Source organism: Rhinoraja longicauda, chromosome 2 (assembly GCF_053455715.1).
Source record: "Rhinoraja longicauda isolate Sanriku21f chromosome 2, sRhiLon1.1, whole genome shotgun sequence".
Lineage (NCBI taxonomy): Eukaryota > Metazoa > Chordata > Chondrichthyes > Rajiformes > Arhynchobatidae > Rhinoraja > Rhinoraja longicauda.
In genome coordinates, this window is record NC_135954.1 from 70,948,151 (window position 1) to 70,962,772 (window position 14,622).

General features: G+C 41.2%; 1 protein-coding gene across 1 annotated transcript in view; it reads right to left on the reverse strand.

Annotated features, from left to right (window-relative positions):
* LOC144606658 (zinc finger CW-type PWWP domain protein 2-like) overlaps nt 1-14,622 on the reverse strand; it is a 34,132-nt gene that overhangs the window by 10,033 nt on the left and 9,477 nt on the right. Inside the window, exons 4-6 of the mRNA XM_078422958.1 lie at nt 11,244-11,320; nt 9,169-9,230; nt 2,341-2,414 (exon numbers count right to left, since the gene is read on the reverse strand). Coding sequence (XP_078279084.1) covers nt 2,341-2,414; nt 9,169-9,230; nt 11,244-11,320 — 213 coding nt within the window. The remainder of the gene's footprint in view (nt 1-2,340; nt 2,415-9,168; nt 9,231-11,243; nt 11,321-14,622) is intronic.

Consider the following 14,622-nt stretch of genomic DNA (forward strand, 5'->3'; position numbering starts at 1 on the left):
AGGCTCAAACCTGCACACTTGGATCATGACCGCCCTGTCCTGGTCGGTCAGCCGCCTCGGCGGGGCCGTCCTCCTGCAATTCCACCTGATCCGGGACCCCCTGCTCCTGTGATTCCTGCAGCCCCTCTCCTTACTCGTTCTGGTCGCGAAATCCGGCTCCCTGCTAGATTCCGTACCTCGGGTTCTGGGGGGGGGGGGTCATGTAGCGACCATAGGGATTGGTCCTGAGAATCAAACCCTCGGATTGGCCAGCTAGGTCAGGTGGTGGTTTTGGCGCCCAAAACCAGTCAGTGGGAAGAGAACTTCGAAGCGAACAGTTTGATTTAATGGTTGTCTGTAATCTCGTTTGTTATACTTTGTAATCGAATATTGCTGCCGCAATAAACTTCTTTAACAAAGAACAAGCCTCCAGACTCGCCGTACATTTCACTTTAAAACTAGGCACAGACGCTACTGACTTGCATCAGTTCCAGCTTGTTCCCCATGTCCCTTGATTCCTTTAGCCCCAAGAGCTAAATCTATCTCGCTCTTGAAAACATCCAGTGAATTGGCTCCCACTGCCTTCTGTTGCACAGAATTCCACAGATTCACAACTCTTTGGGTGAAGAAGTTTTTCCTCATCTCAGTCCTAAATGGCCTATCTCTTATTCTTAAACTGTGACCCCTGGTTCTGGACTCCCTCAACATCGGGAACATTTTTCCTGCCTCTAGCCTGTCCAATCCTTTAAGAATTTTGCATGTTTCTATAAGATCCCCTCTCATCCTTCGAAATTCCAGTGAATACAAGTCCAGTCGACCCATTCTTTCATCATATGTCAGTCCCGCCATCCCGGGAATTAACTTGGTGAACCTACGCTGCACTCCCTCAATTGCAATAATGTCCTTCCTGATATTAGGAGGCCAAAATTGCACACAATACTCCAGGTGCGGTCTCACCAGGGCCCTGTACAACTATAGTAGGACCTCCTTGCTCCTATACTCAAATCCTCTCGCAAGGAAGGCCAACATGCCATTAGCTTTCTTCACTGCCTGTTGTACCTACATACTTACTTTCAGTGACTGATGTACAAGCAAACTCAGGTCTCGCTGCACCTCCCCTTTTCCTAATCTGACACCATTCAGATAACAATCTGCCTTCCTGTTCTTGCCACCAAAGTGGATAACTTCACATTTATCCACATTATATTGCATCTGCCATGTATCTGCCCACTCACTGTCAACCAGCTTTGTGTCATTCGCTAACTTGGAGATGTCATATTTAATTCCCCACATCTAAATCATTAATATATATTGTAAATAACTGGGGTCTCAGCACCGAGCCTTGCGGCATCCCTCTCGTCGCAGCCTGCCATTCTGGAAAGGACCCGTTAATTCCTACTCTTTGCTTTCTGTCTGCCAACCAGTTCTCTATCCATGTCAATACCCTACCCTCAATACCATGTGCTCTACGTTTGCACACTAATCTCTTGTGTGGGACCTTGTCAAAGGCTTTTTGAAAGTTCAGATACACCACATCCACTGGCTCTCCCTTATCCATTCTACTTGTTACATCCTCAAACAATTCCAGAAGATGAGTCAAGCATAATTTCCCCATCATAAATCCATGTTGACTTTGACCGATCCTGTCACTGCTTTCCAAATGTACTGCTATAACATCTTTAACAATCGACTCAAGCATCTTCCCCTCTACCGATGTAAGGTTAACTGGTCTTTAATTCCCCGTTTTCTCTCTCACTACTTTCTTTAAAAGTGTGGTATCATTGACTACCCTCCAGTCTACAGGAACTGATCCAGAGTTGAGAGTACTTTGGAAAATGATCACCAATGCATCCACGATTTCTAGGGCCACCTCCTTGAGTACTCTGGGATGCAGACCATTAGGCCTTGGGTATTTATCTGCCTTCAGTCCCAGCAGTTTACCTAACACCATTTCCTGACTAATGTGGATTCCCTTCAGTTCCTCCCTCCCACTCGATCCTCGGTCCCCTAGTACTTCTGGGAGATTGTTTGTGTCTTCCTTCGTGAAGACAGAACCAAAACCAGGAGAGAACAGTTGTTCAATCAATCTTGCTCAATCTGAACTGCTTACTTAACAGACGTTGTTTTTCCTGTGCTATTTCGTTTATGTGATTCTCACCACCCTACCCTCATTTTTTAGAATATGGTCCATCATATTTTGAGAAGGATTTCTATTTTTCTCTAATTCCTCTTTAATAATATTTAGTTGTTCATAGACACGTCTCACAAAGAGAGGCTGACAGATGAAAGACCCAATAATAAACACAGCGTAAATTTCACTTGAACTTTTCTGTCTTGCTAATACTCAAAAACAATACATACCCTTGGTTTTACTTGCCAATATATTATTTTGATGAAATATCGGTGAAGAATCCTGTGTGGCTTTTTGAAGTTTCCTAAACATACAAATAACATCATATCTATGCAATATATACTTTGAATATCATAAAGTATAAATCTAAAATGTGATATTCAAAATAAACTGATCCATACATTTATTTTAAAGCAGATAACAAGCCTCTTCAGAAAATATTTCAAGTCAACAATCGTTTTTGACCAATAATACAAACACTATATTATTTTAAATGTTTATAACTCTGGATTTGACTGTGGAGACAGTGGAGCACATAGTCACCAATTGCCCCAAATACCGGCCACCGAATGGTGAACGAGGTCTGATTGATCTGGACGATGACACGTTAGCCTGGCTCGCCTCAACGGAGCTGCAGGTCTAAAAGACATACGACAGAAGAAGAACAACTCTGGATTTTAACTTAAATTGCCATCTTGTAACATGTTGGGTACAATAAATTCCAAGTTACCTAATCTAGGCATCATTAAAATGAGATGCAGCCTTTGAAAAAAAGTACTGTTCGGTAGGATTCCAAATGTTTAATTTTATTCCCAACTCTGATGCACACAATTGGGTGTTGAAAGAAAACCTTTAAACACTGGGTTGTTATCGTATCCACATTACTAATTACTCTTGAAATCTCAAGTGATGTAGTAATACACTAGGGGAGGATTAAAACGAGTCTGCAAGATGTGTTGCATTTACTTCCAGGATTCCCACATGCTAATTGAACTAGTCCCATCAAGAGATTAAAAATCCAGCCTCAGAAGGCTGTAAAAGCATTCCGACATGAAGAAAATTAACTCTATAGTCACACAGATTCAGAAATACTTGAAACATCTGCTTAAGAAACTTATTTTTTCTCCACCCCTTTCCTCCAACTCCCCACATCAGCACAAATTCAAATTTGTTTCTCCAACTTTTCCCAGAACCTTAACTCAGTCTTTGACCTGAAACCTTAACTTTCTTTCCACAGCCTGATTTTCTTAATATTTCCAACACCTTGATTTATTTCACTATTGAGATAAAGTGATAGTTTATTCTGTATTATTAGTTGGGATTCCATTAGGACTGCTGTTATGAATGTTTCCTGATTATGAAATAAATCACTTTTTGTATTTGATCTTTTCTTGTAATGGATTTAATACTGACACTCAACTGAAAAATGGTCTCGATCTGAAACGTCACCTATCCATGTTCTCCAAAGATGCTGCCTGACCTGCTGAGTTTCTTCAGCACTTTGTGTCCTTTTGTGTATTAACCAGCATCTGCAGTATAATGGCAACTTCGGTCCTTCCCATCGAGTTGTCTCGTCTAGTCACCACTTCACGAAGGAGTGGAGTGATCATTCTTGATGCAAACAACAGAGAGATCTTCACAATGTTTCTGTTTAATTAGTTGTTTATTGAAGTAGTAATACAAACAGATTAGTATTTCTCCCATCATAGATTTGCTAAGAAATGTATCTAGCCATGGCTCCTTTATGTCTGACGCATCACGTCTCTGCGTCCCCAATTATATATACTCATAATTCTGGCTCCTCCCAGTCCATATATGCCCATATGCCCATGTATGTATTCATCTCAAGACAACCCCCAAGTGTCCAAAAAAATACAGCATGATACAAAATGATATAATATGCTGAGACAGCAAACAAACACAAATGGCCCCTACACACCGGCCCCTAATTGGTCTAAGTATATAACAAAACAATTACCAATAAACATTAAAAGGAGCCATAAAAACTTCACACATAATCAAAATAAAGCATGCACTATATGTTGGCATCTAATCTACTTTAGTGATTCTTCAATCTTAAAGGCCACCAGTCTTTGCTGTACTCAGGTATCAGCTTCTAGGAGCAGACATATCTTCGTTATCAGTCTTTCCAAGATGTTGCTCTTAGTCTGAAGTCGAACAGTACTCACAAGACCTTGTGCATCTAGTATGGTCTCAAAATATTTTGCCCATTAGCCAGGATCTTCTTCAATCTTCTCTTTCAGCTTAAGAAGCGGTCTGCTGTAGTCCTCTAGATGCTTCATCTGCAGGATTTTCCTTTGTGCCAACATATCTCCATTGGGATACATCAGTAGCATCCCTTACGAAGGAGATTCTGGTTGCTACAAATGTTTGAAAGCGTTTGGTTTCGTTGTTGATGTACTTAAGCACCGTTGTGCTATCGGTCCAGAAGATGGATTTGCCCAGTTGAAGCTGTAATTCTTTTCTCAGCATTGTGTCAACGCTGCCAGCTAGGCCTGCAGCTGTAAGCTCCATTCTGGGAATCATCATCTGTTTTAATGGTGCCACTCTGAATTTTCCCATTATGAACGCAATATGCACTTCTTTGCTATCGTTTTCCAGTCTTAGATATGAAACAGTACATTGGCCACTTTTGCTGCCGTCTTCTTGCTTGAAAGGTAAGTCTAGACAATAGTGTCCATCTTCCATTGTGCTCCAGCTTCTCAGTTCATTATCCAGGGTAGTTCCATTTGAAACAGAGATTTCTGGATAGTCATCTTCAGTTTTGCCAGTGATGGATTCATTTAGTTTTCCGCCATCAACAAAAACCATAGAGTCTCTGTGGAACTATTTTTTTCAGCAATTACTTTGGTTGAAAAGTCTTCAGGGTGTGCTGGGTTTTCTGGTGCAGGATCCCCTGAAGTTTCCAGCTTTATCATTTCTTGATCTGAAGATTTGCTGGTGCTGCTTCAACTGAATGCAACAGCGATCCATTCTCCTCCAACACTTCATACAGTGGTTGTGGATTAACATTAGTATCCCAAACAAAGCTTTCAACTGTTTCACCATACAGTCAGTTTAATATCTGGTATTAGTTCCGAGTTGGTCTCAGTCATCTCTGTGCTCAGACGAGTATTTTCAGGACCAGATTCTCCAGCCAATGGATCAGCTTGGACTGGTACAATGGAGAAGATGCAGGTTTCTTCACCGGCCTCAATATGCCCACACATTTGAGATGAGAGAACTCACAATTGGCCTTTTTTTCTGTTCTGTATGTTCTGGTTTCTTTTCTTTGGCCTTTTGTTCAATGTGAAGTATTTCAGGATGATTTTCTTTCACCTGTGTTTCTGCAGGTTTTGCAGTCGTTGCAAAACTGCTTTTGGCTGTTTGCGGCTTTAATTTAGCTGATGTTTCCTTTTGAGCAATTCCTTTTTCCACATAAGAGTTCATCCCATCAGATACTATCGAGCTGTTTCTTGATCTCATAGCATCATGTACATTGTGTCTTTGTCTTGGTTGCCGCCATTGCAGCATCTAGTTCCAATTGTTCCTTCCATCTTCTCAGCTGTTCCTTCTTCAGTTTGATCATTGAGATGGTTAAATTGAATCAAGTTGATTCATACTTCATTTACATTTTTACTTGATTTCATTAGCTCTTTCGTCATTTCCATTAACTTGGTAGCTTGTTTATATCTTTTCAAACATTCTTTCTTTCTTCTCAGGTGTTCTTTTATTTTCAACTGTCTTTTCTTCTGTTTTTCCTCTTCTTCTTCAATCTCATGCTGGCTTTTCAGGGTTGCAACTCATTCCAAGACATCAGAGAACTTGAAAGCTCCACATAATGAGGAAAAAACATTTTCCCTCTGGGAATCCATTCTGATGTCACCACCTTGTGGCTGAACATCAGATCTAAGTACAAGCATACTTGTACGTCAATATCCTTTTAAAATGTGTACACGTAAAGTCGTATCTTCAAAGGAGTTCAAAAACAAACTGATATCTTGTGATTTGATCAAGGTCACTTCTTTGTTCTCAGCATTTCAAAAATTTTCAGTAGCAGCTTTCCAATACAACTTCTGAAAAACTGCTTTTCCAATAAAGCTTAATGCTGTACTCACTGGCTTTCGAAGTTTTCAATCTCCGTAGTCAGATTAACGCAGGTAATGACCCTGTCCAGTCTGTAGTATTTGGTTCAGGCTTGCCAGATAAAACAATCCCTGTTTCGTCCAGTCGATTCACAAGCTCCAGTTTCACTCATAGAGCCAATTATAACTGTAAATGACTCTTTAGAGACAGGTCTACTTTTATCTTCACTCACCGTGGTCAGTTCTTAGTTTATTCACTCCGGCTGAGGTCATTCTTACAATATAGTGGCAATAGACAATAGGTGCAGGAGGAGGCCATTCGGCCCTTCGAGCCAGCACCGCCATTCAATGTGATCATGGCTTAATCAGTACCCCGTTCCTGCCTTCTCCCCATACCCCCTGACTCCACTATCCTTAAGAGCTCTATCCAGCTCTCTCTTGAATGCATTCAGAGAATTGGCCTCCACTGCCTTCTGAGGCAGAGAATTCCACAGATTCACAACTCTCTGACTGAAAAAGTTTTTCCTCATCTCAGTTCTAAATGGCCTACCCCTTATTCTTAAACTGTGGCCCCTTGTTCTGGACTCCCCCAACATTGGGAACATGTTTCCTGCCTCTAACGTGTCCAACCCCTTAATAATCTTATACGTTTCGATAAGATCTCCTCTCATTCTTCTAAATTCCAGTGTATACAAGCCTTCGACTTCGATCCTTCCCATCGAGTCGTCTCCTCTAGTCATCACTTCACGGAGGAGTGGGGTGATCATTCTTGACGCAAACAACAACAATGAGATCTTCACAATGTTTCCGTTTAATTAGTCATTTATTGAAGTAGTAATACAAACAGATTAGTATTTCTCCCGTCATAGATTTGCTAAGAAGTGCACGTCTCTGCATTCCCAAATATACTCATAATTCTGGCTCCTCCCAGTCCATATATACCTATATATGAATTCATCTCATGACAATTCCCAAGTGTCCAAAAATAATACAAGATACAAAATGATATAATATGCTGAGACAGCTAACAAACACAAATGGCTCCTACATGTAGTTTTTTTATTTCTACAACTGAAATAATAGTTCGGCATCTTCGACAATTAAACAGGGAAGGTGCAATGATGACATACACATGCCAATTTCAAGGCACATTGCATGGATTACATTGAATACATTTTGGAATTCTTTGCACAGCATAGGAAAGAAAAGATGGACCAGAAAGTCCTAGAATCTCTTGAGATGATAATATCCTGAAATGGTAGGATATTAAGATTCTGTCAGCACATGCGTGGACAGGACATGGCTTCCAAGGAACTGTACCTGTTTCATGAGCCTTCCCTTTGTATATAATTGTCGATGGGTTAAGAACAAGCTAATCAATATATCTGGGAGATTATGGGGGGGGGGGGGGGGGGGCAGATTAAGGTTGGATCGATTACATATAGATTATAGTTAGAAACTGGAAACTGGCACATGTAAATAGATTTGTAGTCATGGGGACAGCCCTTCAGTCCAACTTCTCCATGTCAATTAATTCTCTATCTAACCTCGTCCCGTTTGCCAAATTTGACCCATTTCCCTCCAAACCTATCCTATCCATGACCTGTCCAAATGTCACTGAAATGTTGTTATTTTACCTCCCTCAACCACTTAGTCTAGCAGTTCGAACCATTTACATCCCAACCTCGATGTGAAAAATTTGCCCCCCAGATTGCTGTTAAATCTTTCGCTTCCCAAGTTAAATTTGTGCACACCGGTTCTTGATTTCATAACTCTGGGAAGAAGTGTGTACATTCACCCTATCTATATCTCTCATAATGTTATACACCTCCATAAGATCACCCCTCAATCTCCTATGCTCCGAGGAATGAAGTCCCAACCTCTCCCTATAACTCAGTTCCTTGAATCCTGACATCATCTGCATTTTTTCCAGCTTATTAGCATCTTTCCTATAGTCAGATGACCTAAACTAAATGCAATACTCCTCATAAGGCCTTCCCAAAGTCTTGTACAATGACAACATAACATCCCAGCTTTGATACTTAATATCTAGCATGCCAAAAGCATTCTTTACCACCCCGTCCACCCTTGATACCGCTTTCAGGAAACAATGTACTTGTATACCTCAGTCCCTCAATTCGACAACACTCTCCAGGACCCTACTGTTCACTGTGAACGTTCTAACCTGCTTTGACTTTCCAAAATGCAACACATTGCACTTATCTAAATTAAATTTCATTTGCCATTCATGGAGACATTTTGAAGGCTAAGAGGGGAAAGTAAAGGTCAGAGGGAAATGATGGGAACTGGGAGAACTGTGAAGATTAGGAAAAACTGTAGGGAAGATGGGGATGGCCAGTTGATCGTGGACTTTGTGGAGGAGTATGTTTATTGAACCTGGTGTTCACACACCTGATGAACTTGCTTGGAAGTAGCTCTTTCCACCTTTTTAATTTTAATAATGTGCTTCTCATGCACTACGTAAATTGAATGGCATAAGGTGAAAAGTAAATTCTGAGATCTAAGCTCTTTTTATTATCCTCCTCTTTCCTTGCAAGCAATGTCATTGCCAGATAAACATTCCATTCATCTCACCTCCACTTTAAACAGTGGGAATAGATCTCTCTCCTCCTACATTGTCCTTGGACCAGGGCCTCAAAAAAAGAACAAAGAATCGCATAATCTATCCTACATGTCTTGCAGCCGTTCATCATTTTATAAATATTTCCTCTGATCTGCAGCCACAGAGAATATTTCCCTTAAGAGGAGCTGGCTGTCTTAGAGAGACACAAATATTGCCCAACCCCCTCATCCGTGTGGCACAAACAAATATAACATGTACCAAGGAAGCACTGGCATTTGCGGCATGTTTACTCTCATTTCTCACCTATTTTGAATGCAAACATTTTTTAAAGTCATTAGCTTTATTATTATGTAATCAAAATTAATCTAATGGTATGTGCTTTTCCTTACCTCTTACATTTTCCTGATGTAGACTGTCTTATCCATCTATTAGACTGCTGGTGGTCCCTCGTCTACTTTTTTTCACAATAATAGAAACATTAATTAATGTTTTCAATTTTGAGAGATTATTGACCTTGAAATTCATACGTTCATAAGTTCGACAAGCAGAATTAGTTAATTTGGCCCATCAATTCTACTCCACCATTCAATATTGGCTGATCTATCTTTCCCTCTCAACCCCAATCTCCTGCCTTCTCCCCATTTCACCTGACACCCTTACTAATCAAAAATCTGTCAATCTCCGCCTTAAAAATATCCATTGACAGCCTCCACAGCTGTCTGTGATAATGATCACCACCCTCTGACTAAAGAAATTCTTCCTCATGTCCTTTCTAAAGGTACATCCTTTTATTCTGAGCCTATGGTCTGGCCCTAGACTCTCCAGATTCACTCTATCCAGGCCTTTCGCTATTTGGTAAGTTTCAATGAGATCCCCCCTCATCTAAACTCCAGTGAGTACAGGCCGAGTGCCTTCAAATGCTCATTATGTGTTAAGCCAACCACTCCTGGGATCATTCTCGTAAACCTCCTCTGGACCCTCTCCTACGCCAGTACTTCCTTCCTCAGTTATGGGCCCAAAACTGCTCACAATTCTCCAAATCCAGTCTGACCAGTGCTTTATAAAGCCTCAGCATTACATCCCTATTTTTGAATTCTAGCCCTCTCAAAATAAATGCATTGCCTTTGCTTCCCTTACGACCAATTTGACTTGCAAATTAACTTGTTGGGAACCCTGCACCAGCACTCCTAAGTCCCTTTGCATCTCCGATTTCTGAATTCTCTCCCCATTTAGAAAGTAGGCTATGCCTTTATTCCCACTACCAAAATGCATGACTCCACGCTTTGCTACACTGTATGCCATCTGCCACTTCTCAGCCCACTCTCCCAACCTGTCTAAGTCCCTCTACAGAGTCCCTACTTTCTCTACACTACCTGCCCCTCACCTATCTTTGTATCATCTGCAAACTTGGCCACAAAGCCTTCAATTCCCTCATCCAAATCATTGATAAACATTGTGAAGAGTAGCAGCCCCAGTACCTACCCCTGCAGAACACCGCTAGTCACTGGCAGGCAACCTGAAAAAGCCCCATTTATTGCCACTCTTTGCCTTCTTCAATGCAGCCAACCTGCTATCCATGCTAGTATCTTTTTCTGATAGCGTGGGCTCTCATCTTCTTTTGCACCCTCACGTGCAGCACCTTATCAATGGTTTTCCAAAAAGCCAGGTAAACCATATCCACTTCATAAGCTTTACTTTGATTTTCTCCACCACAACAAATATGAAAATAGATTACTTCTGGTTCTGGAGCAGTTTGCAATTGACTTCTTAGTTCAATTGCACCATTCCAGAAAGTGAACTTAGCACCTTTCAGCCACAGACTGCTGTTATGCTGCCAACATAATTTCATTGTCAGACGTGCCTGGAACATCCATGTTAATGTAGCACACTGCTCCCTGAATATACTCATGGCTGAGCTGGGAATCTTACCCAAACTTCAAATAAAACTAAAGGTAGACACAAAATGCTGGAGTCACTCAGCGGGACAGGCAGCATCTCTGGAGAGAAGGAATGGGTGACGTTTCCGGTTCTTTCTTTAAATAAAACTGATACATTGAGCTCCAATGACATAACCAACAAATATTTAAAAACAACATTAATAAGCATCACATGCATAGTAATTGCAAAAACAACATGAATATGAATTTAAATAGCAATCAATTGACAGCCCTGCACAAAAGCCCATCTAGGCAATGCTGTACCAAAATCGCTTTCTAACCAGCATCACTTTCAGTGTAAAATTTCATAGAAAGCTTTTGGACAAGTTCCAGAGATTTGAATAACCAGGACTGGCAATTTACCATTACTCATAAAATATAACCCATTTTTTAAATTGCAGTCAATTTAATGTTTCACAAAAATTGAATGTGGATATATGTTTCACAACAATACTGACCATTTAAACTGTGAAATGTGAAGTTTTAACAGGTTTCTAGCAAGAAGTTCCAAGTCGCGTAGAACTCACCAAATTCTCTTTTACCCTTGTCATTGATTTGTCTTGCATAAATTCTCTGTTCTTTCTATTGTATGATCTTTTCAATGCTAGAAAAAAACAATGCATCAGACAAATGGTTAATCCAATATAGATGATCCAATATAGATGAATAATTGTTTGCTGCTCCAAATGTGACTCGGGATAGGCTGATCAAATATAATACCTGATACAATTTACCTCTTAATGGTTGAAATCCTCATTGCAACTCTAACTAGGATCCTTGCAATGATTTCCCCTGTGGCGAATAACAAGATGACCCTTTTGTAATTACCGCAAGTGAACTAACTCTTTCGTGAAGATAGTCAGGGTTTTCTTGCATGCTCTCCTTTTCCCCAATGAAGGAGATACGGTTACAATGAGCAAAATGTGATCTGCACATCAGAATCTTCCAACACTGGAGTAGTAGCAAGAATATATTTGATAATGCGCTAGTGAAATTGAAACCAGGAATTCAAGGCTGTGGTTGGAGAGTACTTCAAAGTGCTCTAGCTATCTCTCTGTATTTGATACTCTCCGTACGCTTCCACTTTGAGGTTGAAGGTGTAAAGATGTTACTGCTCAACATCAATACAACAAAAGCTATTGGACCTGAGCAAATACAGAATCAAGCCCTTAAGATCGTGGCCGAAGAACTGGCTCCTGTTTTGCAGTTTATTTTCCAACAGTCGCTTGACTCAGGTGATGTTCCGCTGGATTGGAGGAAGGCTAACATCACTCCTCTCTTTAAGAAAGGTTCAACCACCAACCCGGCTAATTATCATCCTATTTCATTAACAAGCACTTCATGCAAACTATTGGAGCATATAATCGATAGTAATGATGAGACACCTTAGCAAACATAGCATACTTGCTGACAACCAACATGCATTTAGGAGGCATAGATCATGCGAGTCTCAGCTTATCCTGGCGACAAATGACCTGGCCAAGAACCTTGACAGCAATGTCGTCATGGATTTAGTAATACTAAACTTTTCTAAAGCATTTGATGTCATCCCACACCAGAGACTGCTTCAGAAGCTTGACTTCTTCGGTGTTCGTTCCAACACGAAACAATGGATTTCCAGTTTTCTGACAAAACGTGTTCAGCGCATGTGTGTGAATGAAAAAAGCTCTGATTGGCATCCAGTCTTAAGTGGTACACCTCAGGGCACAGTACAGGGCCCTCATCTGTTTTTGCTTTACATTAATGACATCCATGAAAAAGTCACAAGCACGACCAGACTATTCGCTAATGATTGTTTGCTGTACCGTCCAATTAAGTCAGCTGATGATAAAGATTTTCTCCAAAATCTAATGGCAGTGATCCAGCTCCCCTGAGATCTTACAGCACACCTCGACCAACAGGTGGTAGAAAACCTCTGGCTGAGTAACACACTGAATAGGAAAATACTGACTCACACTTGGTCTCAGAAAACTGAGAATGTATACTTAACATCTCAGAGAAAACGCAAACTGCATAGTAACATACTTAATATTTTCAAGCTGTCAATGTAGATTGTTATTAATTTCTTCATCTGGGTCTAGTTATGAACATCATTGGAAAGTCAAGCATTTATTTCTCCTGTCTAAATGCCATTGAGAAGGTGTGGTGAGTTGCTTTCTTGAACTGCTTTAGTCGCTCATCCCACATTGCCATTAGATGGTACTTTGGTTTAGTTTATTATTGTCATGTGTATAGTGAAAAGATTTGTTTTGAATGCTATCCAATCAATCAGATAATACTGTACATAAATACAATTAAGCCAAACTCAAGTACAGTAGGTAGATCAAAATGACAGATACGGAGTGCAGTATATAGTTCCACAAATTCACAACTCTCTGGGTGAAAACGTTTTTTCTCAGCTCAGCTTTAAATGGCCTACCCTATATTTTAAGACTGTGGCCCCTGGTTCTGGACTCGCCCAACATTGGAAACATTTTTCCTGCATCTAGCTTGTCCAGTCCTTTTATAATTTTATATGTTTCTATAAGATCCCCTCTCATCCTTCTAAACTCCAGTGAATACAAGCCTAGTCTTTTCAATCTTTCCTCATAGGTCAGTCCCGTCATCCCAGGGATCAATCTCGTGAACCTACGCTGCACTGCCTCAATTACAAGGATGTCCTTCCTCAAATTAGGAGACCAAAACTGTACACAATACTCCAGATGTGGTCTTACCAGGGCCCTATTCAACTGCAGAAGAACCTCTTTACTCCTATACTGAAATCCTCTTGTTATGAAGGCCAACATTCCATTAGCTTTCTTCACTGCCTGCTGTACCTGCACGCCAACTTTCAGTGACCGGTGTACAAGGACACCCAGGTCTCGCTGCACCTCCCCCTTACCTAACCTAACTCCATTGAGATAATAATCTGCCTCCTTGTTTCTGCCGCCAAAGTGGATAACCTCACATTTATCTATGTTATAGATAATATAATATAGGGGGGAGGGTGGAAAAAGAGAGAGGCAGAGGAACTATCTAAAGTTGGAGAAGTCAATGTTCATACCGTTGGGCTGCAAGCTGCCCAAGCGAAGTATGAGGCCAAACGCAGGCTCGGTGATCGTTTCGCTCAACACCTTCGCTCAGTCCGCCTTAACCAACCTGATCTCCCGGTGGCTGAGCACTTCAACGCCCCCTCCTACTCCCAGTCTGACCTTTCTGTCATGGATCTCCTCCAGTGCCATCGTGAGGCCCACCGGAAATTGGAGGAACAGCACCTCATATTTCGCTTGGGCAGATTGCAGCCCAACAGTATGAACATTGACCTCCAACTTTAGATAGTTCCTCTGTCTCTCTCGTTTCCCCCCTCCCCCTTCCCAGTTCTCTCACTGACTTCCTGTCCCCACCTATATCCTTTCTTTGTCCCGCCCCCCTGACATCAGTCTGAAGAAGGGTCTCGACCCGAAATGTCACCTATTCCCTCTCTCCTAGATGCTGCCTTACCTGCTGACTTACTCCAGCATTTTGTGATACCTTCGATTTGTACCAGCATCTGCAAATGATACACACTGTAGCCATCGTGCACTGATGGTGAAGGAAGAGAATGTTTAGAGTAATTGATTGGATACCAATCAAGTGGTTTTCTTTGCCCTGGAGAGTGACGACCCTCTGAAGTGCTGTTAGAACTGCATTCATCTAGGCAATGGTAGAGCACTGAACATGCCTAACTTGTTTCATGTAAAGGTGGAAAGGTAGTTGGGTGTCAAGGGATGAGTCACTCAGAGCAGGACACCAAGTCTCTAACGTGATCCTGTCACCATATTACTTTTGTGATTGGTCCAGTTGAGTTTCTGATCTATTGTGACCCCCAGGAAGTAGATACTAATGACTTCGTTATTGTATTACCATTGAACGTCAAATGTAGATAAA